The sequence below is a fragment of the Mesocricetus auratus genome, unplaced genomic scaffold (genome assembly GCF_017639785.1).
Source record: "Mesocricetus auratus isolate SY011 unplaced genomic scaffold, BCM_Maur_2.0 Super-Scaffold_100676, whole genome shotgun sequence".
Lineage (NCBI taxonomy): Eukaryota > Metazoa > Chordata > Mammalia > Rodentia > Cricetidae > Mesocricetus > Mesocricetus auratus.
The window spans coordinates 109,311,507-109,336,531 of NW_024429266.1; the positions used below are offsets into that span (position 1 = coordinate 109,311,507).

Consider the following 25,025-nt stretch of genomic DNA (forward strand, 5'->3'; position numbering starts at 1 on the left):
ACTAAAAAGAAAAGATAACTTTTAGAATGATCAGCTATGTTTTCAAACAAATTTTGGTACAGTTTATCTCTTTGACATTTTTCTGGCCTGATTCTTTCCTTGAATTTGTTCTGTCTTTGGACAGAATGTGTGTGTGTGTGTGTGTGTGTGTGTGTGTGTGTGTGTGTGTGTGTGTGTGTGTGTATAGAGAGAGAGAGTTAGGGTCATCCTGAAAATCCCACAAAGAAATTAAAGATCAGTACTCCCTATAACAGATATAAATTTAATAAATTTGGGGAGTGACTTCATCAGGAAGTTGGCATTTTGGAGGTCTGAAAACTCAGGATGGTAATAGAATGGAGACTGACTAAGCTGTGTGTCAAAGATATCATGACAGGCCATCTTCTGTAGATAGTAGTGTCCTGACTTGAGCACAAAACTGTATGGCTTTAGAATTGGACTGGACTTTTTACAGCTACAGTGTGTTTGAGAAGATGCAGATCTGAGGTATAAGTCCTTCTGCCTGGATTTTTTCACTCCCCTGGTAGACTAGAGTGCACAGGGATTTTGTGTGTTTAGGAAATGGGTACCACGAGGGGAGCCCAGCAGCACATGCTTTTCAGTGACAGGGATTCTAAGTTCAACCCTCACCCCACTGGCTGTGTAGCTCTGCTTTCCTTCCATGAATCTTGTTTCCATATTTGAAAGAAAGAGGGTAATGCCCATGCTCAGTCTCTGGAGAACTAAGGACAGGAAACACAGTGTAGGTCACAAAATATTAGTCAAATTGCTACATTATTATTAGCACTGCATTAAGCAACAGAACTCAGATGGAGTCATTGGTTTTGTTTGGCCTTTTTATTTTATTCTTTGATACAAGGTCTTACTATGTAGCCTCATAGTAGCCTCCTGCCTCAGCCTTCCAACTGCAGTAAGTGAGGGCTACCACATTCAGGCTTGGCTGCTGTGCTTGAGAACTTAGTTTTGTTGGAAGGAGGTACAAATTTGTGCAACCACATGTGAGAAAGTAACTCTGAGTATTACCTTGATTCTGAGAAGCAAATCTTCCTTCCAAAATCTAAGAAAGAAGAGAAGGCTATGGGCAATTAAAGTCTGCATTGAGCCAAGCCTGGCGGCTCAGTATTCTTTTAATTTATTTTACTAGATAAATCATGAAGAGATGTTGGAGGCCTGGTAAAGATGAAGCCTCTGCAGTGAATCTATGTATACCCGGGGCACGTGGATAGCTGCAGAGTTGAGTGAATTCTAAGATATGCTTGGAGAATGAGTGACTTGAACCCCAACCTAGTGTGGTTGCTCTTTGTGATGAGAACACTCAAGACACGTTGAGCATAGAAGAGACATTATGAGCTCTAAGACTTCCTGGGTCTGTCTACTCTAGCCTGTCCCTCTGGCTCCACCTAGTGGAATGTATTATTAACTTAAGCCTGGATTTTGGATTCTTGCCCTTGGGAATCTGTGCTGTTACAAGTCACTGTGTCTGACACCGTGTTTATTTCCCTTCTCTGGGCTATTGATGGCTTTCTTGTGTGAGGAATCACATAGTAGGTTTTAAGTTGTACAAAATCAGAGGCATGCATATGTCAGTCTCCCAGGAGGGAGTGTCCTGTGTGTGTGTCCCCAAGGGCATCTGTTCACAGATCTGTCTGCAGATCAGTACTATTCTGCATCAGGCTGATGTGCTTGGATGGGCAAGCCTAGGAAATGAATGCTACGGTCACAACAATATAACCGCATGCCTAGAAAGTGCTGGGTACACAGTGGACAGGTGCAAGCCACATGTCATTTGCTGTCTGGTGCATTTCACGTTGTTTTGGTCACCTTGCTTTCTTCTCAGTGCTTTGAACTATTCTTAGCAGAGGCCTAGACTCTCTCTCACTCTGTGTGTGTGTGTGTGTGTGTGTGTGTGTGTGCGCGTGCGCACGCGCGCGCATGTGCGCACACATGCACTGCCTTACAATAAACACATGAAGAGCAGCCTTGACCAAGATGGAGGCACCAAAAGACGGTGGGAGAACAGATCTATATAGAAGATGGGTAGGAAAGACTCGTGAAAACGGAGCACACACACTCTGTGTGTCCAGTGACGGGCTGACTTCAGAACAATTTACTTAGAGCAGAGTTCACACTCTGAATACACCATTTAGAGGCTGTCCCAACAGATGCATCACCCACAGCCAGTTTTGCAGAACGTTTGCATCACTCATTCCACAGTACCACACACCCTTCCACCCCTCTGGTTGCTCCTGGCAACTATCATGTCATCTCTCCTCCTCTTTTGTTTTGATGTTGTTGCTTATTGGGACACAGTGTTAATCTGTATCCTAAACTGTCCTGTAAATTTCTTCATAGTTTAGGCTGGCTTCACATTCACAGTGATCCTCCTGCCTCAGCCTCCTAGGTGCTAGGATTGTAGGCATGAGCCACCACACCTAGCTCCGTCTGCCTCTCAGGAATTTATACACAAGGAGCTGTACCATATGTAGTTGGCTCCCTTCCTGGAGGAGATTCCCTTCTTTGGGATCTCTGTGTTGTAGCAGATACCTGTGACCCATTGTGTGTATCTAACAGTTTGCATTCCTACAACATAGGTCTGATTGACATCTAAGTTGTTTCCCATTGGGGGCTGTTATGAGTGAATCTGCTGTGAGTGTTTGCATGTGGACATATGTCTTCCTTTCTCTTGGGTAAATACCTGGAAGTAGACCAGCTGGGCTGTATAATTAATATGTTGTTAATTTTATTTAAAAATTCCAAAGTGTTAGCAGCTGTGCCATTTAACACACACACACACACACACACACACACCACAACTTGCTTTCAATATGTAGCTTTTTAACCTCTTGCCCTCCACCTGGTCATTGCACAGCTGGAGGATGCTACAGTGTCCTGGTAACAGCTCTGTTCATCACTTGGAGCCTCTGGCTCTGCATGTACAGAGCTATGCTCCCAACACCCCAGTGTAAGCCTGCATCTCCCTTCTTGGAAGGGTGATACTGCCTGACCGTAGGAGCTGCTGTCTATTACCCCCTCTTCCCTCAAATGACCCCTGTGGAATACTTCATAAGTGATGATGCCAAGTAAGAAAGGAAGCTAGAAGTGGAGTGGGATTGCCATGTGGACTGGGTGGGCCTTGAGCGTCATGAGGAGGCCTCGGGCTCTGTGTGCGGGGTGAATGCTGCATTGCTTGGCCAGATTATCAAGAAAACTTTCTTTTGCAAGAACCACCTTTCTCCAGCCCTCCCCTCACCACCACCACGAGAAAATTCAAAGAAAGAACAAGATCCTAGGCTGATCTGTCTGGTCCTGTGCTGACTGGTCCAGAGCTGACCCTTGTGGATAGGTTGACGGCAGGGTGGCAGAGGTTCACCTTCAGGCACAGGGTTCCCACCTGGGAAGCAGTTTGGCTTAGGAGAGCACTGAGGGCCTTCTCAGTCTCACTAAACATATGCATATGTCATCCTGGGAACAGCACCACGAGAAAGACAGGCAGGCAGCTGGGACTCCCCAGGGGCAAAGAGGGTGCACAGTGCCCAGCCCAGGCTGCTGGACTGGCCAATAGGTACTTCTGCTGCTGCTTTCATAGACAGGGCACATGGGGACACATCATGATTGACCCACCCAGTTCCAAGAATTTCAAGACAAGGCCAGAGACCCAGAGGCACAGCATTGGGGAGATGGCAGGAAAGCTTCCTGGCTCCCCGAGACTCTTGACTCTGTTGGCAGTGAGGAACTGTGGGACTCCAGACACTCAAGAAGCACCTTGGCCGGAGCACGCAGGCTAGAAAGGGCTGCCCAGAAGCGATGCTTCTGAGAGTCCAGGTTAGAATTTCACCCCACCCACCCAGAGGCGTCTGTCCTTTCCACAAAGTAAGGAGGCTCCAACTCCACCAGGAGGGTGGCAGCACCTGACCTCTTTGGAATTAATCTTTCCCACACACAAAAATGTTTACAGCCAAGTTTGTAATGATGAATGAGAAGGTGGAGGTTTTGTAAATTCCTACAGACCTTTAGAAGAAGATCTGGGAAACCCACTCAGGGCATTGCTAGCGTGAATCTTATGAGTTTCTAGGTTCCTGTACAATCCTGTGTACTCATACTGTACCCAGTGCCAGAGTTATACTAAGTACCAGTAATCCACTAAGTGCCAATACTATGCTAGGTATTGCCCTAAGTACTAGTACCACACTAGGTATAAATAGTGCACTAAATACAATACTAGTGATGCACTAGGTACTAGTACTGTACTAGGTGCCACTACTACACTTTTCTGCCTAAAATGGCTGGAGAAGCCCGCGGGTAGAGGATGAACTGAACGCCTTATCGTGTTGGACTCCATCAGCCTGCAGTGTCACATCCTATGATCTCACTGCTCTCACTCTAAATCAGCTCTCTCTGCTCCTGTAGGGTTCTGCTCTCTTCTTTTCCATCCCTTCCCCGGCTCCCCTCCTCTGCTGGCTAAGCTCATCCCTGAGCAGCTTCGGCTGCTAATGACTACAGCCGCACCAGAAGTGGGGCTGTGTGAGTCGGGAAAGGACACTTGCCATGTCAGGCATCACCCAGCTTGGCCCTGCTGCATGCAGCTCAGCTCCCATCTGTAAGGATGGACTCCACGTCCCTCTGCATCTCAGCCGGACTCTGCCTCTGGCCTCAGAAATTTGCTGATGGGTAGCATAAAGGAGAGCGGGGCTGGGGCTGAGGCAGGACACAGGGGCACCCTGGCCTCTGCGGCTCTCTCGGGCTGCGGTCTGTGGCAACGCCATGCCCTTGGCAGCCCTGGACTTTCTCCACGTCCTGGAAGGCTTTGCCAGGCTCTCTCACATACACTGTCCATAACAGGACTGTCTCAGGCCCTCGTCTGATCGCAAGCCTCTGATCCAGTGAGCTCAACCTCAGCTCTGCCTTTAGAAATGGAAAGGAATGTCCAGGCAGATTAAGGGGAGACCTGTACTCGCCTAAGAATTTGTGGTAGAATCTTCCAGCATGCAAGGAAGTTTCCCCTCCACAGAATTCAAACCCATAAGCTAGCCCTCCCATCATCTTCTCCAGGATGGGGGTCAGGGGAGGGGGAAGCAGTCATACAGGCAGTTCTTCCAAGGCTGTGAGCTCTCAGGAGCTTTGGCTCCAGGGATGTTGTTTTCCTAGACTGCTCACTGTTGATATGCTTTCTAATTCCTCATGTTGAGTTCCCTACTTGAAGCTCCACACGATCTCACGGGCTAGCTTCCCTAGGATTTCCTGCAGTCCAATCTACCATCACTTACTGTATCCTTTCAATAGAAAAGAACAGTATACACATTTTAAAATAATTCATCAAAAGTCTTCCTTTGTCCTCACAAACGGGAGCAGCTCTGGGTGGCACCTCCCACAGAAGTCCAAGCTCCACCTCCATGATTATGTAGACCTGCACACGTGTCTGTTGTGTAGACATTCGTATAGATGTCCCATGAGGCTTGGAGCCTCGGCCTGTGTCCTGTGTTCCCGAGTTCACCATGAGCACGCAGCCAGTGCTCAGTCTCCTCTGTCAAAATGACCCCCTGAGCCTAAGCTGCCTCATTGTCCAGCCCAGTTCTCAGGCATCGATACATCTTTTACATGGCTTGTGTTAACTAAGACTAAAACCATGGGTGAAGAGTTTGGGAAATTTGTTCTCAAAGCCAATATACGCAGGTCCCCAAAGTTGGCTCAGACACCTGTGAGTTGGTAGAGAACTGTAAAGAGAAGGGCTGAAAGAAAATGACCCCAAATGGGGAGGCAGCAGAGCCCGTGGCCTCTTTGGATGGCAGACCACGTGAGCGGCATCCTAAAGGAATGTGCTGCCTGTCTCCCACGTGCTCCAGTCTGGTCTCATGACCCACCCTGGAATGAACTCTCTACTTTCCTCCTGCGTCCAGCTCAGGGCAGGCTGTGCAATCATTTGTTCCAAAGTGGAACTGTGCAGAAGGATTAGCACAGAAGCCCTTAAAGGAATGGAGACCCGTGTTTAATTATGTAGATGTGAGGCTAGCCATCTCTCTCGTTCCATCTGAAGGAGGTCCAGGCTCCCAGAGGAGCTGTCCGGGTACCTAAGCCACCTGCTGTCCCTAACTTCCCAAAAGGGCAAGTCGTGGCATGGCAACAGTTATGTTGCAGCATTCTCAGTCACACTACATAGGAGGAACGAGGACCCTGAGAATCCTGAGCACAGAGCCAGGAGCAGAGCGGGCACATCTGTCGCTGACTCCGGAAGAACCTTGTGCGTTTCCCAGTGGCCAGCAAGGAGCCTCCCGTCCTCTAGCAACAGATAGTTTCTCAGAGAGATGAAGCCGTCAGGCCAGGGCTGCACAACCTGTTGCAGTCGGGGCACCATGAGTCCAGCGCTGCTTTATCCTCGTGTGACAGACTCCCGCATCACCCGTCCTGACAGGATGACCTGTTTCTGAGACAACAGGCCGTGAGAGGAATAAGACCATGAGAGGAATCTGCTGTGCAGGAAAAAGCGAAGGCGGAGTTCTGGGTCTCACTTGAAGCAGGGAGTGGCTTTCTCTGGGAGAGGGGGGCTGGAGGCCAAGCAGAGAGGAAGTTGCAACTAGCCTGTTAATTTTGCCCAGTGCTGGCTCCATGCTGACAGAGTTTGAGGAGAGAGCCTGGGTTGGCAGGCCTTAGCTGATCCCAGAGTACAGGATAGACAAGGATGGGGTGCTTAGGTTGCCTGTGCTGTCTCTTGTTGATTGTTCAGCTCTCCAGCAGGGTGGGCACCAGGCAGCTCAGGCAGGGCTTTCTCTGCACTGGAGGTCAAATCAAGACCACCTGGAGATCTACGGAAGAAGCGCCTGGAACATGGCTTCCTTCCCTCCTGACCTTTCTCACCCTTCTCCTCCTCTCTCTCCCTCCTAGCTTCCCTTGACAAGCTCGTTTGAGACAACCTTCTCATACCCTCAATTTACAGACCTAAATTACACAGCTTGATAGTTTGTGGGTATTTTAAGAGCCTTGTATCATTATCTCACTCTGTTTTAGAACATTTTATCTCCTCCAAAATGTTTCACAGTTCAGCCAACCCCCAGGCCCACCCTGACCTGTCTCATTTCTTCCTTTAACAGGGTAGATTGAGGGTGGACCGACCTGGGGACATAGAGACCAATCAAGCAGACGCCCTTTCCATGTGGCTTTGCAATCAGCGTGTCTATGAGGCACACGGGGTCCCTCAGGAGCAGTTCCACCAAACTGCCCCATCACACTTCAGTGATAGGAGCCCATGGCCTGCATGGGATGGGGGTGAGGGTAGGGGCATTAGCAGGGCTTAGCTGCCGGCCACCATGGAAGTACTGATGGCATGGGAGTCATAACACAGCATCTTAAGTGAATGACTCATAATTTATTAAAAGGGCAACAGGACTATCCAGACACTGAGTGGGTTTCAACTATTATGAATCCTATTCTTGACCCCCTCAGGAACTGAAGGTTGCTGATCTGCCCCTTGCTGACCTACTGTGCATTTGTAATCAGTGTACACCTACTATGTATAGCACTTACCTAGGTCTGAACATGTATCTTTTTGTGTCTCCCACTGTGCTCAGCATATGAGAAGACTTGAGAAAACTCAGTATTTGACATTGAAAATGCTAGATTTTTTTTATGATTTAGGCATGAAAGTTTAGAGCCAGGAAAAAAAGCAAATTGTTTTTCTCCCTCCCAAATGCCATTGCTGTTGGGGAAGCTTTTCAATCCCTCAAAATAGCTTTGGAAGATAAATGAGCAAACTTGACTGGGTGCTAATTTACTCTTCAGAATCCAGTATGATTTATGCCCTGTTTTGTTTATTGCTCAAATAAGCAAAATCAGAATGGATCCTGTGGTTATTTTGAGCTATGTGAAGTCCAGATCATTTTATTCTTCCTTGATCGTTTTTTTTTCACCAATCCATCTCTACGCAGAGATGATTCATCACTGAGCCTGATACACACTCTTTAGAATAAGTGAGTAAAGAAAGATCAAGGAGGAGGGAAGGGGAAAGCACTAGACAGCCCCCAAATTAATCAGCAGGTTCCTTTGAGTCCCTTCTCTCTCACACACTGGGAATTTCAGAATAACCCAGTACAAGGCAGAGACCACAGGCACGCCCAACATTTTAACCCTAGGACATGATGCCGTCATGTCATCTATAACATTCATACTCAAGAACCACAAAATCAGGTTGTAAAACACAATATAAATCAATGTTCATAATGTTTTAAGTAAGTTTATGAGTTCTGTGTCGGATTGCATCTGTAGCTACCCTTGCCTGTATGTGGCCCCTAGGCCACAGGTTGGATGCACATGTGACACCTTGGGTATGCATCAGAGGTTACTGCTGCAGTCTACTGTGTGACAAAGAGACCTATATCCTCCCATATTGTTTTTAGTTAGAGTCTCACACTGAACCTGCAGCTCACTGGCTAGCCAGCAAGTCCTAGAGATCCTCTTGTTCCTTCCTGCCTGGTGATGCGATCACAGACCTGTGCCTCCACACCCAACTTTCACATAGATGCTGGGGATCTGAACTCAGGTCCTCACACTTAGGCAGCAGGCACTTTACCAACTCAGCCATCTCCCCAGCCCCAGTTAGCCATGATGGGGGAGGGGCGTTAAAAAGATGTGTGGATAAGAAGGACAGCAAGGCTTAGGTGTGGGTGGGTACTGAACAGGTGAGATGCTTCCATTCACTGTCTTGCCTGGTTGGTTCAGGGACCCTGGACCAAGAAGAGAGAGGGCAGGGAGGGAGAGTGTAGTCTAGTCTTGGAAACAGGCCAAACCCAAGAGCTTGAGCTCATCATCTTCAAAACAGAGGCCAGTCTGAAGAGACTGCAGATGTGGGACCTTCTAGAACTAGGAGCTGAGAACACAGCTGTAGGAAAGCAAGAGCATCTGGAACATGCAGCAAAACTCCCTGTGATGCTGACACAGTGCTGTGAGGCAGAACACATTTGTCTAAACCCACAGGACACACACAGTAGCCAACAAGGCCTGGAGTCAGCCATGGAATTCAGTGAGAGGTAGCATAAATTGATAATGACAAATGTAAAAATGTAGACAAGATATTAATAATGTGGGCACATTATTGTCAGTTCTCATGAGCACTTAGAATGATTTAAATCACAGTAATAATAAAGTTTTCCCAGATGCAAAATGCAAAGGAAAATAGTCCTGGCTTGGAGCTTGATGCATTCTTCAGACAAAAAGAGGTTGCTGTCCTGATGCTGGGACCGATGTGTCTTGAGAAGGTGTGCTGCCCTGGAAAGCCAGTGGGGTCTTCAATATGCTGAGGGTGAGAAGACAGAGGGTTCGGGGATGTCACCTGCAGAGCACAAGGCGGGACCGGAAGGCTGAGGAGGAGTCTCCAGGTCATATCATTAGTGTCTCAGCCACCAAGGGATGGAGGCGAGACGCAGGACTTGGCACTGGGCAACCTCAGATGCAGGTGGATCTGCCCTTGTGGTTCTGCCCCCTGCTCAGCAGAGAGGAGCCCTGCTTTGGGTGCAGCACCCAGCCCTCAGCACACACAGAGGGTGGTAGGTTCTTCCTGGAGATGACCACTGGGCCATCTGCCTGCCTCACACAGAGGAGAGAGAGATCAAAGAGTGGAATGAAGCTGAGAATCCAGGACTCACCAGAAGGCTACAACAATGGTCAGCAGCCAACTGAATCACACTCACACACACACGCACACACACACACACATACACACACACGCACACACATACACACTCACACACACATACACACTCACACACACATACACACACACGCACACACATACACACACATACACACTCACACACACATACACACTCACACACATACACACACATACACACACATACACACACACATACACACACACGCACACACACACACACACACACTAGTTCCGTGCAGCTCTCCAGTAGTTCTCCGTAGTCCACATATAGATGCATGGGGCAGATTCAATGAAAGCCTTGTGTTTGCAAGGCTGGGCAGGACTGTATAAAGACCACCATCATGCAGGGGGCTGGACAGATGATGAGAAACGGCAGAATATTCACTAAGCAAGGAGACACAGTGGAGGGGCACCCTGAAGAATTCTTTTAACTAGAAAGTAAAGCAATCTGATGCTATAGGATCCCGGCATAAAAATCAGAGATTTACTTCACCATAGCAAGTGTGGGTGGTGGGGTGGTAACCCTAGGCCCAGTTTCCTGTCACCTGCACCCTTGGGGAGTCACTGATTTGATCTTGCTGCTGAATTCCAGGGAGCATACATGTCTTTATGTCTGATAAGTGATTGGGCATTTTAAACAACTTGAATATAGATAGGCATTACAATAACACTTCATCAGTACTCAACCCACTGGTCCAACTAATTAAATGAAAAGCTAAGGACACACACATGCATTATAATGTGTGGCCAAATTAATTACCTGTCAGTTTATCAAGGATTAGGCTAGCATCTGTGGAACATGGCTGCGGGAGCCCAGTGCTGCCTGGGCCCATATGCAGTGCATTACTGGATGTTGTCCACAAGGCAAGCATTAATATTCCCGATTCACACGTGAGGAAAAGGTACTTGGGCTGAGTTACTCTAATGGCTCAAGCTCTGTGCTGTTAGTGATAGAATCCCACCACTTCCTGGCTTCCTCCCCTTGAAGACATCCTGGATGGATGGCTGCAACCCCAACAGGCAGCTCATTTGGGGGTGGGGTCTTAGAGTCATTGGGTTGAGTTAAGTGAGTATGAGACATGCAGAGGCTCACTCGCTAGGAAAGGAGAGAGACCTGTATCTTCCGGGTACCTTTGACTTAGTACCCACCATTTCTCTTGGCTTTCACACCATTCTTAGATGAGGAGGCCATACCTCCACTTCCTGAGGGGACACCTGAGTCTCAGTTGATTTGGTTCAAAAGCATGAGCTCCGAGAAATACCCCTCCCCCTCACCCCTGACTTCCTTCCATCCATTCCACCCAAGCCTGTAGCTAGCTCACCAGCCTGATTGGCTTCAGATTTATTTGCTTCTTTTTCATAAATGGTTTCATGCCTGTATATGTTCTTAAATCCCTGTAAGACATTACAGCTAGCAGACTGAAATTCTTTTCTGAGGTTTGTCAACCATCATGAATCACTCCATCGTAGTTTATGGAAAACTTAGTTCGTTTTCATGGCCTCATCATGCTTGCTGTATAGCATAGTACTTAGGGGGCACAGAAGGGTTAAACTAACAAACAATAAATTTGTATTTGAGGATATTTAGACGGTTTTTTGATTTGTGGGTACACTACAGACTCAAGCTCACTAGCATACCCATCACCTCCTGTCGCCTCTCTTATAATGGTATACCACATAAACCTGCTCTCTGGGCTGGAGTGATGCTGGAGCAGTGGAAGCAGTTAAGAGCACAGGCTCCTCTTCAGGGAACTAGAGTATGGCTCTCAGCACCCGTCGAGGGAAGCTCACAGCTACTAGTGACTGCAACTCCACGGGATTCTGCAGGCTCACACACACACACACACACACACACACACACACACACACACACACACACACGCACGCGCAGGAGTGGAGGAAATCTGGAGTCTATTAGAAACCCATCTGTGATCTGGAGCATCCAGACCCCCATCTCTCCTGGCTTATCTACTTCCCTGAAGACTATTATCCCAGCTGCCTCCCCCCATATCTGACTTCTTTTCACCTGTCTTCACATTTCCCCTGAGGCACTGGGGGATCTCACCTCCCCATCTTCTAGAACCTCCTCTATTTCTTCCTGTTTTGTCTGCCTTGGTTCTTGCGGTGTTGTCCAAATTATTCTAGAATGTTTTGTGTTTGAAGCCCTGACCACTTAAAGGCCTAGTTCATATTTCTTCTCTCTCATCCCGTCCCCTTTGTGAAGCCCATAAAACTCAGTGCCTTCCTTTCCCAAAGAGAATAGGTGACAATTCGCCCATTCTCTCTTTATTCATGAGCAAACACTTTCATGGCTCTGTCTTCAGTGTAGTAACTGTGACATCAAGGCAGGTGCTCCCCTGGTCATCCCGCTCCCTCAGAATGTAGATACCATTCTGCAGGTGGGGTGACACCCTCAAAAAATGTGAAGACTCTTCTTTCTACCTGTGGAGTTTTCATGGTGCTTTACTGAGGCTTTTATTTATTAAGGCATTTGAATATATAGACAGTATTTGCCAAGGTATTTTCCATCTCTGTAAATTAAGAATGAAAAATATGGGGCTTGGAAGACGGCTCAGTCAGTGAAACGCTGCTATGAAAGCATAAGGAATCTGTATACACGGCACCCATGGAAAAACTAATGGCACCTACCTGTGATCCCAGCACTGGGATTGCAGGATCCCTAGAGGTTAAAGGCCAGCCAGGCTAGCCATATTGACAAGATTCAGGCTGGAGACTGAGAAAGACAGCCAACACCAGCCTTCGGCTCCCACATGCACATGCATGCATGCATATGCACCTGAGCACGTACACATACATGCTCACTTTACATGTGTGTATATCTACAAGCTGGCTCCCATGTAGACACAACTGGAAAGTACCCAAAATAAAAAGGAATGGAAAATGTAAGAAATGTTGAATAGGAAAAGCATCTTTCAGTTCTTATCCCTCTCTCCCTCTCCCGAGTCCTCCCCCTTTCTCATTCTCCTTACCTATGAGAGAATAGAATTTATCCCAAGGCCACTGGCTTTTGAAGGTCAGGATGACCTGGCTTCATACTTAGAAAAGAATTATCTGCGAGGAGATCCAACGATGAAGACATCGGGTGTGGGATTTATTGCTGCTTGGCTGTGGGTTTCGTTTAATTTTAACTACCCTGGACATTTTAAAAATTGATCTATATAGTTCTCTTCATGTTTTCTCCTGATGAATATTTACCATTTGGATTAAGTAGCAGTGGACGCGTCTCAGCTTCACATAAATTATGCACATCTGCAGAAAGCCTGTGTAGGCTGAGTGGGACGTATTGTTCAATATCTAAGAGACAGGGAAAGAGAGAGGCTCCATCCGGGGATAAGTGGGAGCACAATATATTCTTGGTTCCCAACGTTGTGCTTTGTTTCTGTCTGTCTGTTTCCTCAGGGACCCTCAGAGTCTGGACCCCCCAGAAGTCAGCAATGCAAAGCTCCAGTATGCGGGGTGGGGCCCGAAAGGCCAGCAGCTGGTAAGCAAGCCGGGTTCGGCAGCCCTATTTTGATTTTTACTAAGTTTATGTTTTCTAAACTGTTCATCAGGGAACACATCTGATGTGTGTAATTAAGTTTTAGGTAAGTGTAACAAAGTATCTGATTATATAAAATCATTGTTTCTTTTCAGATAAAGAATTCTCATTTAAAAAAAAAAGAAATGGACCACAGTGGGGTGGGGAGATGGCTCAGTGTGTAAGGTACTTGCCATGCAAAAATGAGGATCAAGTTTGGATTGCCACACCTGGGAAAAAGCCAATCATCCTGACACTGGGCATGGAAGAAGGCAGAGAATGGGGACTTCAGGGCTAGCCAGTCTAGATGAAATGGAGTGCTCTGGGTTCAGCAAGAGACCCTGTCTCAAAAAAAAAAAAGACACGTAACCTCACTTCTGACCCCAATGTGTGTGTACAGACAAGCACACCTACCACTCCCCTTACACCTCTGACCCCAATGTGTGTGTACAGACAAGAACACCTCCCACTCCCCTTACACCTCTGACCCCATGCGTGTGTACAGACAAGCACACCTACCACTCCTGAGCACATTGGAACCAGGGTTCCCTCACTGTGACAAAGCATTTTGGAAAACAGCTTAACCAGGAGTGAGTTCCTCTGGGCTCAGGGCTTCAAAAATTTCTCTCCATGGGTATCTGGCCCCTTCATCGGCTCATGAGGAAGCAGAAACACCAGGAAGAGAACTGTCATCTTGGCTGCCCCTCACTTCCTTTATCTTGAGCTGATTCACAAAAAGCAAAAAATGTTGGGCCCCAGAAGAATCCTGTCAATCCCTCAAGTGGTCCTAACTGGCAAAATCAATGTAGCATTTGGAAGAGCCACTGAGAGGGGTGCCCAAGGTGGAGGGGTGACAATCCCTTAGTACAGTCGCAGAAAGCACCTGCGACTTTGTCCTGGAGCCGGCAGAGCGTTCTGGCGCCTGCATCTTTGAAGGCTTGCTGATCAGTGTGGCTGAGGGGATGGCTCAGCAGCTAAGAGTACCTGCTGCTGCTCTTCCAGAAGACATGGTTCCTAGCACCCATGTCAGGCAGCTCACACCTGATAGTAACTCCAGCTTGAGGGGGAGGGGGAACCTGACACCCTCTTCTGGTCTCCACAGGCACCTACACACGTGGCACACACACACACACACACAAATAAAATCTTCAAAAACGAGTTTACTTATAAAAAATTTAAAGTTTCAGCAGAAGTGACCACTACACTAACTACCGGTTGGTCAAGAGCCCAGTGTGCCCAGGCTGGCACCCAGACCCAGCCACAGCAGTGGGGGAGGAAACTGAGAGGCGGCATCTTAGCAGAGTGGTCTCTCTTCTGTTGCTGGGGAAAGGACACCAGTACCTGGTTTCTTGCCAAGGTCTCTGTGTGCCTGGCATGCCACCTGCTCCTTCTCAAGCCATGGTGAGCAACAAGCCTCTGGACATGCACCTGCTGTCTCCTCTGACCATGGAGGAGACAGGGCCCGCTCTCTAGAATCCCATCCAGCAGCATTTGGAGGAAGATGAGTCTGTACATGACTCTTGCAGCTTCTCACTAGGTCAGCCCTTCCCCTGTCCAAAGCCATTGCACAGGAGTGAAGACAGAGGATGACAAAACAGCCTTGTTTGACAGAGGTCCCTTAAAGCATGACTAACAACAGCAAAAGACCAGGCGTCAACCTGACTGCGACAGCTTCCCTGATGTGACTTCTCCAGTGCAGATGCACTGTCTGGAACCCTCTGTAAGGTCTCACACTTCACTGTGGGGAATTTCTTTTGTCACACACAATGCCATGTAGGGTGCAGGTGGGTCTCTCCTCAGCGTCTGAGTATAAAAACATAAAGCAAAGAGCTCCTGGTGCTCAGTAAGAATTTACTGGTGTTGGAAAAACTGAATGCATAAATGAGTTGCTTAATTATCTCATTAGTCTATGTGTGTGGTCCTAAGCGTTAAACATAGCATAATCAGGAGGTAGTAACTAGCTGGGATCTAGGACTGTGTGTTCAGCACTCACAGTGAGGGAAATCGTACTCTCTTTCTGTTTCAAAGAACTCGGTGGTGTCCAGTTAAGTATTCATTGCTGACATTTGGTTTAGTGCCGTGAACCAACAGGCTCATTGAATCCTTGAGTTAAACTTATGTTAATTCAGAAACTCTTACTGTAGGTCTGTGTACTGACTCTAAGAAGCAGTGTTACCCATAGTGGGGAAGGAGTTCTGTATGGTAGAAATCAGAGAAGTCCTATAATTCTTGGGGCCGTGCAGGCCTTGTGGTTTCTGCTCCTTCTTACTGTTTAACACAACCACAGCTGTAGGCAATGTAGAAATGAACATGTGTTGTCATGTTATGATACAATGTACAAACCAGAGGGTTATCCTGACCCACTATGTGTCATGCCTGAGAGACTCCTTCCCCCAGGGCTACCACCCTGAGCACAGTCAGTCCCTGAGCTATGTGTCTGCAAAGGAAAGCTGTAATAGGAGCCTTGTGAACATTAATCTATTAAGTGACAGGCAACAAATCCCTCCTCGCCGTTTTATTTTGAAAGGTAAATATTGCTCCCTGCAGTAACTCTGCTCTAATGATGGTGAGTCATGCTGCAGTGACTGAATCCCCTTGGGGAACAGAGAACACAGCTGCAGTCAGCTCCACCAAGAACCACACAACCCCGCCATTCAGGTCTCTGAGCTGTGCCTGTGGCGTGGAGCCTTGTCACTCACAGGAATATGGACAGTCTTTCTGCTCATCCCAACCTATACTCCGTGTGCCTCTGGTTGACAGCTGACTTGGAGTCAGCTGTACTGGACTTTTACATTCTGTGGTCCAGAATGAGTACAATGCATGGATGGCCAGGGTCTTGTGCCCCTTCACAACACAGGGAGAAGCCAGGCAGGGTAGCTCACACCTATAATCCTAGCATTCAGGAAGGCAGAAGGCTGAGGCAGAAGGATTACAGAAGCCAGCCTGAGCTACAAATAAACTCCAGCCCAGCTTGGGCTATAGTGTGAAACCTATCTTAGGTATGGGGAAGAAAAAGAGAGGAAGGGGAGGGGAGGAGAATGGAGGGAAGGGGAGAGGGGAGGGGAGGGGAGGGGAGGGGAAGGGAGGGGAGGGGGAGAGGGGAGGGGAGGGGGAGAGGGGAGGGGAGGGGAGGGGAGAGGAGGGGAGGGGAGGGGAGGGGAGGGGAGAAGAGGAGGGGAGGGGAGGGGAGGGGGAGGGGAGGGGAGGGAGAGGAGGGGAGGGGAGGGGAGGGGAGGGGAGAGGAGGGAGGGGAGGAGAGGAGGAGAGGAGAGGAGAGGAGGGGAGGGGAGGAGAGGAGAGGAGGGGAGAGGAGACGAGGGGAGGGGAGAGGAGAGGAGGGGAGGGGAGGAGAGGAGGAGAGGAGAGGAGAGGAGGGGAGGGGAGGAGAGGAGAGGAGAGGAGACGAGGGGAGGGGAGAGGAGGGGAGGGGAGGGGAGGGAGAGGAGAGGAGGGGAGGGGAGAGGAGAGGAGAGGAGAGGAGAGGAGGGGAGAGGAGAGGAGAGGAGGGGAGAGGAGAGGAGAGGAGGGGAGAGGAGAGGAGAGGAGAGGAGGGGAGAGGAGAGGAGGAGGGGAGGGGAGGGGAGGGGAGAGGAGAGGAGAGGAAAGGAGGGGAGGGGAGGGGAGGGGAGGGGAGAGGAGAGGAGAGGAGACGAGAGGAGAGGAGGGGAGGGGAGAGGAGGGGAGAGGAGAGGAGAGGAGAGGAGGACATTTGCCCCAGGGCCCCCTCCTTCTGCAACACCAGCTCCTGTTTGCTGGGTTAGTGTTGCAGTTGCTCACAGCAGGGAACCACGTTCTTCAAAAACAAATGTTGCTGAAGATGTAGGAGAATGAGTTTGGCCAAATTAATCAGGACTCACAGGAACCCTATGGTGCCCAGGCAGAGTTACAGTAAGTGTGGAATTTCACAAGGTCCATCTTCCTTGTCTGTTCTTCCGTGTACCCCTGCCTGAGTGAGGAACCCAGGGTTTTTCAGGGGAGCTCTGATGCTCTGGAGGGCCCTGCTCCCCACATGAGAGGTTGTATCTGTGCTCCCTGCACAGATCAGATAAACTGGCATAGAAATAGCCTCAAGCTCCCCTAGATTGTGTTTTTGCTAGAGCCGTTTAATAAAAACAGACGGGCTGGAGGCTGGTGTGTGGTTTTCTTCCTCTTGGGATGCACCGCTGGAGTCCAGGCTGCTTCCTGCCTTGATGTGGTCAGTGTAGGAGCTTGGGGATGCCTATAAAGTAGCTGAGGGTCAGGGTGGGCTGGAGTGTGGGAGGGAGCTTTCTTCCTGGGCACTGGAGAATTATGGGAAATTTTTGCAGAGACAGTGCACAACGGTGTTAGACAAAATTGAGGATTCAGGACTGGACTCTACTAGAGCTCTCAAGATCAGAGACCAAGAGACGGCTCCTCTCAGGTTGGCTTGCCACCTCGGCAGTGATAAATGAGCAGCTTTGAGGAGAGCGATTAATGAGGCCCCTGGGAAATCTTCAATAGCTCAGGGCATGAAAAATGAAGACGACCAGTGGAGTTGGCCAGGAGGCCTGTGGGTGGTGGGAGCGGGCTCCAAGGCTGCACACCCCAAGGAGCAGGAGCACAGCACGTGGGAGCAGGGGTGTCCCAGGAAGAAACACAAAGGTCTTGCTTCCGTCTGAGAAGAGGAGGATGCTTGCTCTTAACCTCCACTGCCACAAGAGGCCGCATTCGAGGCATCAGGTGACTGTCCTAAAACGGGACACAGCTAAGAAGTCAGGGGATTTAAGCCAGACTTGATGATGAAGCAGTCCAAGGGTTACATGGCTGTTTAGACCTTAAAATGGTTTCCTGGCCATGAGCTCAGGGAGTCGGGATCATCCCTCAGATCAGTTTGTGGTTTTGAAGGGTTAGGACAGCAGCTCTCTTGGCAGGGTGCTAAGGCAGAGATGTGCCCTGTTCCCAAGTGTTCTCCTGTCCGCTAAAACTCTGGGGAATGGCTGCTGTGGCTGATGGCCACCGTGGCTGGCCAGCTAGCTGCCAGTGGAGGCCAGCCCTGGCTGTGTGCACACTTCTGTTATTCTTTAATGAACTCATACCCATGTCAAGGGCAGGCAGGAGGGAAACACCAGGAACCAGGAAGAAGGTGGCTTTTGAATCCAGAAGGCCCATCAGGAATTCCAAGAGTTTATCACAGACTACCTCTCAGTCTTGCACTGTTGGCGTAGCTAAACCAGAGGCTTGGGGGAAAAGAAAACTATCTTGTTGGTTATGATTTTGCAAAAATCACTGCAAAGAAGAACTTTAGAGTAGAAAGTACAAGTTCGGGTGTTGGTTCTGGCACTTAGGTGACAGTGTGACTTTAAGATGCCAACTTCCCCCCAAGAGCCTCAGATTCCTCCCCTGGAAATGGTCCCCAGCCTTTCCCTACTGTCATTTCTATCCACAGTACCTGAGTTCTCTTGACAGTGGGTGGAGTCACTGCACTTACTAAGTTCTTTATTTAAAGTCATTGTAGGGTAAAGAATGAACCCAACAAATTGTGGTTGCCTTGTCGCTGAAACATTAAGGAGACATAGAAAGGGAAGGAAGCAACGTGTGTGTTAACAAGTTTGGTGTCTGGAGGGGGAGGCAGCTTCCTTGAAGAATTGCTTCTTTGGGTGTCCAGTGGGCTCAGTGACACACTAGTGAATTGTAGGTGACTCTCCCAGGCTGCACTTCCCTGCCCTTCTCTAGCTCTGGGGAGCAAGGTTGAGGTTCAGGAAGCATGATATCAATTTGGCTTCCTTTAGGTCTTTAGCTCCCCATAAGTTGGTATCTAAGAAGATATCGTCATGTGACAATGATGCTCCTGTTCCTATAGCTATGTCTCCCGGTACCCAATAGTCATGCCACCCAATATCTAAAGATCCATGTCACCGAACCCCCAGAAAACCATGCCAGTCAGCCCCCAAGAGCTACACTACCCGTATCACCCAGCCATACCACCTACTCCCTGTGAGCCAGCACACCAAGCCCCAGGTAGCCCCCAAAAGTATCTTCAGATTGATGTCCTCACTGGACAAGAAGCTGAGTAATGGAGGGTCCCTGCCCAGGTTGCAACTTCCCAAGGGCAATGTCACCCACTGGGGCCTGCCTGTGCTAACAAGGGGCAGGGAGCATTGTACTGAAGCTGACAAACGCAGTGATGAGAGCAAGATTGATCTTTCCAGCAAGAAGAAAGTAGTTAATGAAACACTGTGTGTGTAGAGAAGACCAGACCAAAGTGACATCACATTAATAACTTATGAACGCTAATCAGCTTGGGTTAATTTGGTATTCATTGTAAAAACATTCATCATTGGCCCTGAATCCATGAAAGTAGCCAAGAAATTAATATTGCAGGCATGGAACTTGCCTTCTGTGTTCTCAAATAAGGGTGGAGGCGGCTTAGCAAGTGATTAATGAGCATTACCAAGGGTTCCCTTCAAATGCAACACGTCTGTCATACTTTGCAGCTATATGGGGCCAAATCACTTTAATATCCACTTGCATTCAAGTAAATAAGGCAAGTTCTTGGCGATTGGCCTGAATGGATAGAGGAGCCCCTGCCAGGATCACGGTTAAGGAAATGGGGGAGTTGAGACTCAATTATTGAAGATTCAGGGAACCCACTCTTATTACTGACCACCTCTTGGAAAGGATTAAAAGATAAAAAGCAAATTTATAACTGTGAGATTGTAGAGGAAATGGAAAATGTGCAGATTTTAACCTCTGTCATCCCATAACAATAGAAGAATCTAAGAAACTCAAAGCGCACTTGTGCTGATGGGACACTCCTTTCTCGGGGAAAGCCATGCTAAGCACGTAAGCACGGCCACAGCACTGCCATCCACACAATTCCTAACAGCTGGAGAATCCAGTGTTTACCAAGTGCTAATCCTAATTGAACTCTAGCCCTAATCCTAAACTTAACCCTAACCCTATTCTTAATCCTGACCTCAACCCTACTATTATCCCTGACTATAACCCTAATGTTAACCCTGACCCTGAACCTGACCCTGACACTGACCCTGACCCTAATCCTAATCATGACTGAAAAGAGTTATCACACACACATTGAAAGTTATGATTGGTAGATACAATCTCCAGCATGGGAGAAAATACTTCCAAATTATACATCCAAAAGGGGGTTAATGTCCAGAACAGATAAGGAGTTCAATAGTAAAAATATAAATAATCTGATTTAAAACAGGTAATGGGCCTTGATTGACCCCCATGGTCCACTGGTATATGAAAAAGAAAATGTAGCCGGGCGGTGGTGGCACACGCCTTTAATCCCAGCACTCGGGAGGCAGAGGCAGGCGGATCTTTGTGCGTTCGAGGCCAGGCTGGACCAATAGCCTCCAAAACAATACAGAGAAACCCTGTCTCGTAAAAACCAAAAAAAAAAAGAAAAAGAAAAAGAAAAAGAAAATGTTTAAAGGCTGGAGAGATGATTCTATGGTTAAGAGCACTGGCTTGTTCTTATGGAGGACCCAAGTCCAGTTCCAGGCACAAACATGGTGTTGCAGGGCATCAGATGCCTTCTCCTGGTCTCTGTGGGCACAAAAACCACTTAGTATCAGAAATCACTAGGGAAACCAGGTGAAAGACTTAGGGAGGTCTCGCCTCTCTGCACTGAAGTGACTGTCATCAAAACGGCAGAGCGTAGCAAGAGCTGGTGAGGATGTAAATCCAGCCTCTTGAAAAACAGCACAGTGGCCCCAGAGAACTGAGCGGAGAGTTGTCACACATGATCCAGCACTCCCACTGCCAGGCATGGATCCATCGGGGATGATGCCCGTGTGTTGGAGAAGCATCTACACTCTGGGTGGCCCGTGTGTTGGAGAAGCATCTACACTCCGGGTTCACCGTAGCTCTGCAACCCAAAGCCAGCCTATAGAGAGTGAGTGGGAACCAAAATGCACCATGTATGTATACACAATAGAAAACATAAAAGCCTGCCATTTGTGCCAACATGGTTAAGGGCAGAAGCATTATGTTAAATGAAATAAGCAAGGCGCAGAGAGACAAGAACCACAGGGCTCCCACTCACAGGTCACAGCTGAAAAGGCTAACCTCAGTGAAGCACAGAGCAGAACCGCCATTACCAGAGGCCAGGAGAGCAGCAGGAGGGAAGGCTGGGGGAGTACAAAAGGAATAGGCCAGCAAGGCAGTGGAACCCTCGCTTAGTGAAAGAAAATTAGGAATAAAGGCATGTGAGCATTGCAAACAGGGCCTGATCTCATTGAATGCTCCCATCCTCGTCAGAGCTTCTTTGATGCAGTTGTGGCTGGAATGGTGGAGTATTTCTCATGAGAATTCAAATTTGGAGCAGTTTCCACATCAGCCTTGGCAATACTAGGCTAGGATCATCTGTCAGAGAGAGGTTAGGAGCAGGACCAGAGTTCTGCATCAAGGATAGTCCAGAGATAACATAGCAAGGCAGGAATTAAAATCGCCTTTGAGGACATATTGAGGGAGTCTGCAGCCAGGGAGGATGCAGATGCTAAGGGCCTGGAAATGGTTCCTGTGGCCTGGAGTGGGCTGCTGTCTGCGCCCCTGCTGCTGAGACGGCTCTGTGCTGCAGGAAAGACTCTTAGGAGCTGTCCTGCTTGGGCTGAGGTAACACCTCTCCCTTGAAATCTCCAAATTGTTCCATAATTGGAAAATGGCTCCATCTCCTCTTCTACAGAGAATGATCATGACCTTTTCTCCCTCCGAGCTGCTGAAGATCACCAGTCCCACACACTGCAGCACCTAATCATACGCTTCTTTGTTTTATTATTCCACTTTTCACTTTCGAATAACTTTATTTCCCAGATCAAATGTGAGCTGTTCAAGGACGAAGGATGTTTTCCCTCACATTTGTGGCTTCCACAGCCCACTGCTCAGTTGTGGAGCAGAAGATGGGCTTTCAACAGATACTTGCTAAATGAATGATATCCTGTAGTGAAAGTAAAATTAAATGTCAAATTTATGGGTATAAGTTCCAGAATTCATGGAAATTGGAAAAGCTTGATGTTATTACCTAAAAGATTTTAGATTTAACAACTTGTCTGATGGTTAATTAACTCAGTGGTTCATACAGTGAGCAACCCTGAGGAAGGGTGCTGGAATCTTCTGCCAGGCTTTTCTTTTTTTCTTGAAATGTTTACTCTGCTATGAAAGACCTTAAAACAAAGATGCAAGTTGTCATTGTTGAAACTTCTCAGGGATGGGCTTAACTGAACAGAGCAAAAGGTCAGAGCTGGTTGGATTCCCAGAGCAGCTCAGCTCCACTTTATCTCAAGGCATGAGAGAAGACTTGTTCCTAATGTCACTGGAAATGAAAGAGCCACACCTTAGGAATCCATGTCCTCCACTGACACCCATGCTAACCGCCTGTGAGGCGATGTCCTGCGGGCAACCTTTACACTGTCAGACAGAGAGAGGGTGGGCATGAGTCAGAATGGGGAATATTAGCAGCAACTGTATCGCTCCAGGACTGACCTAATTGGGGTGATCAAAGAGAATGAAGAACTGACTGTAGGAGAGGAGTCTCTACTGGGGAGCAGTCTCTGTGGAAAAGCAGTCTCTGTGGGAAAGCAGTCTCTGTGAGGGAGCAGTGTCTGTGGGGGAGCAGTCTCTGTGGGGGAGGAGTCTCTGTGAGGGAGCAGTCTCTGTGAGGGAGCAGTCTCTGTGGGGGAGGAGTCTCTGTGAGGGAGGAGTCTCTGTGGGGGAGCAGTCTCTGTGGGGGAGGAGTCTCTGTGAGGGAGCAGTCTCTGTGGGGGAGCAGTCTCTGTGGGAAAGCAGTCTCTGTGAGGGAGCAGTCTCTGTGGGGGAGGAGTCTCTGTGGGGGAGCAGTCTCTGTGGGAAAGCAGTCTCTGTGAGGGAGCAGTCTCTGTGGGGGAGCAGTCTCTGTGGGAAAGCAGTCTCTGTGAGGGAGCAGTCTCTGTGGGAAAGCAGTCTCTGTGAGGGAGCAGTCTCTGTGGGGGAGGAGTCTCTGTGAGGGAGCAGTCTCTGTGGGAAAGCAGTCTCTGTGGGAAAGCAGTCTCTGTGAGGGAGCAGTCTCTGTGGGAAAGCAGTCTCTGTGGGAAAGCAGTCTCTGTGGGGGAGCAGTCTCTGTGAGGGAGCAGTCTCTGTGGGGGAGGAGTCTCTGTGGGGGAGCAGTCTCTGTGGGAAAGCAGTCTCTGTGAGGGAGCAGTCTCTGTGGGAAAGCAGTCTCTGTGAGGGAGCAGTCTCTACCAGGGAGCAGTCTCTGTGGGAAAGGAGTCTCTGTAAGGGAGGAGTCTGTGGGGGAGCAGTCTCTGTGGGGGAGGAGTCTCTGTGGGGGAGCAGTCTCTGTGGGGGAGGAGTCTGTGGGGGAGGGGTCTCTGTGAGGGAGGAGTCTCTGTGAGGGAGGAGTCTCTAGGGGGGAAAGTCTCTGTGGGAAAGCAGCCTGGGGGGGAGCAGTCTCTGTGGGGGAGCAGTCTCTGTGAGGGAGCAGTTTCTGTGAGGGAGGAGTCTCTGTGAGGGAGGAGTCTCTAGGGGGGAAAGTCTCTGTGGGAAAGCAGTCTCTGTGAGGGAGCAGTCTCTGTGGAGAAGCAGTCTCTGTGAGGGAGGAGTCTCTGTGGGGGAGGAGACTATGGGGGAGGAGACTATGGGGGAGGAGACTGTGGGGGAGGAGTCTCTGTGGGGGACTCTGTGAGGGAAGAAGCAGTCTTCAGGCCACAAACTTCCTAGGGAGAAAGCTATGGAAGACATTTTCTGCACACTATCCACATTCTCACCTGGACCTGAGGCAGGCTTTGCCATCCCTCAGAGCCTCATCCAGGGAAGGACTTGCCACTCTTCTAGACCTGGGATGTTGGTTCTTGACATAGCTAAGCCAGTATCAATAATATACATTCCCTCAGGATTTGACTCACACCTGCAATGTTTGGTGCACTTCCAGGCCCCTGAGAACTTAGGAAGTCTTTGTCATCTACCCAAGTCTTTTTGTCAAAATGGATTGTCACAGGACTCCTCCTCAGCCACACTGCTAAGTCAGCTGGTTAAGTCAATCATGGGATCAGACTGATGCCTCCGTGGTTAAGAGCATATGCTGCTCTTTCAGAAGACCTGAGTTTGTTTCCTGCACTTGTGTTAGGTGGACTGCAATGGTCTGTAGATTTGACATCCTTTTTTGGCCTCTGAAGATACTGCACCCACATGCACAAACATACACACACACACACACACACACACAGAGAGAGAGAGAGAGAGAGAGAGAGAGAGAGAGAGAAACATTTTTTCAGAAACCTGCATAAACACTGAAAGACAGCCATGCTTTTGAAGGGCCCCATGTCTCTGCTCCATGACATGGTGTTTCTTACAGTCCATGAGGCTCACGGGAGGCATGGGCATCTTATTTTTCCTATAACAGTGAGAGTTCCAAGCATAGATAGCCAAGGAGACCTTTTAATGGCAGAACAAGTTTTATTTCTTTGAGAATGCAGGGGTTTTAATGTGAATTTAGTTCTACTATTTCCACTCTATAGAATGGTCAGCAAATGAAGACACTGATGATGTTATTTTGTTTGCTCTTTGAGTTGTAAACCTAATTACTTCTCTGAATGCTTTTGTTTTTTACCATCATGGCTTCTCTGGTCATGCACAGTTGATATCTCATTTTAGTTTCCAGGGTCAGTCCACTTTGCAGTAGTCAAGTTGTGAATTGCATTCCATACTTCTCTGTGCTTTAAATTGAAGCCTTGGTCACAGTGATGCTTCCATACATAACACTTCTATTACTAGACACCACCTGTAGGGCACAGCCCAGACTCCTCAGCAGGCTGCACCAGCCTCATCCTCGCCCCCAGCTGCTCTCTGACCTCCCCAGCTGACCTT

At 48.6% G+C, this 25,025-nt stretch overlaps 1 protein-coding gene across 5 annotated transcripts in view; it reads left to right on the forward strand.

Moving 5' to 3' along the window:
- The window catches only part of Dpp6 (dipeptidyl peptidase like 6), an 890,647-nt gene that overhangs the window by 700,280 nt on the left and 165,342 nt on the right, over positions 1 to 25,025 (forward strand). For all 5 annotated transcript variants that reach the window (XM_013123747.3, XM_013123748.3, XM_005084206.4 and 2 more), the window contains exon 7: positions 13,079 to 13,160. In XM_013123747.3, the coding sequence (XP_012979201.1) occupies positions 13,079 to 13,160 (82 nt within the window). The remainder of the gene's footprint in view (positions 1 to 13,078; positions 13,161 to 25,025) is intronic.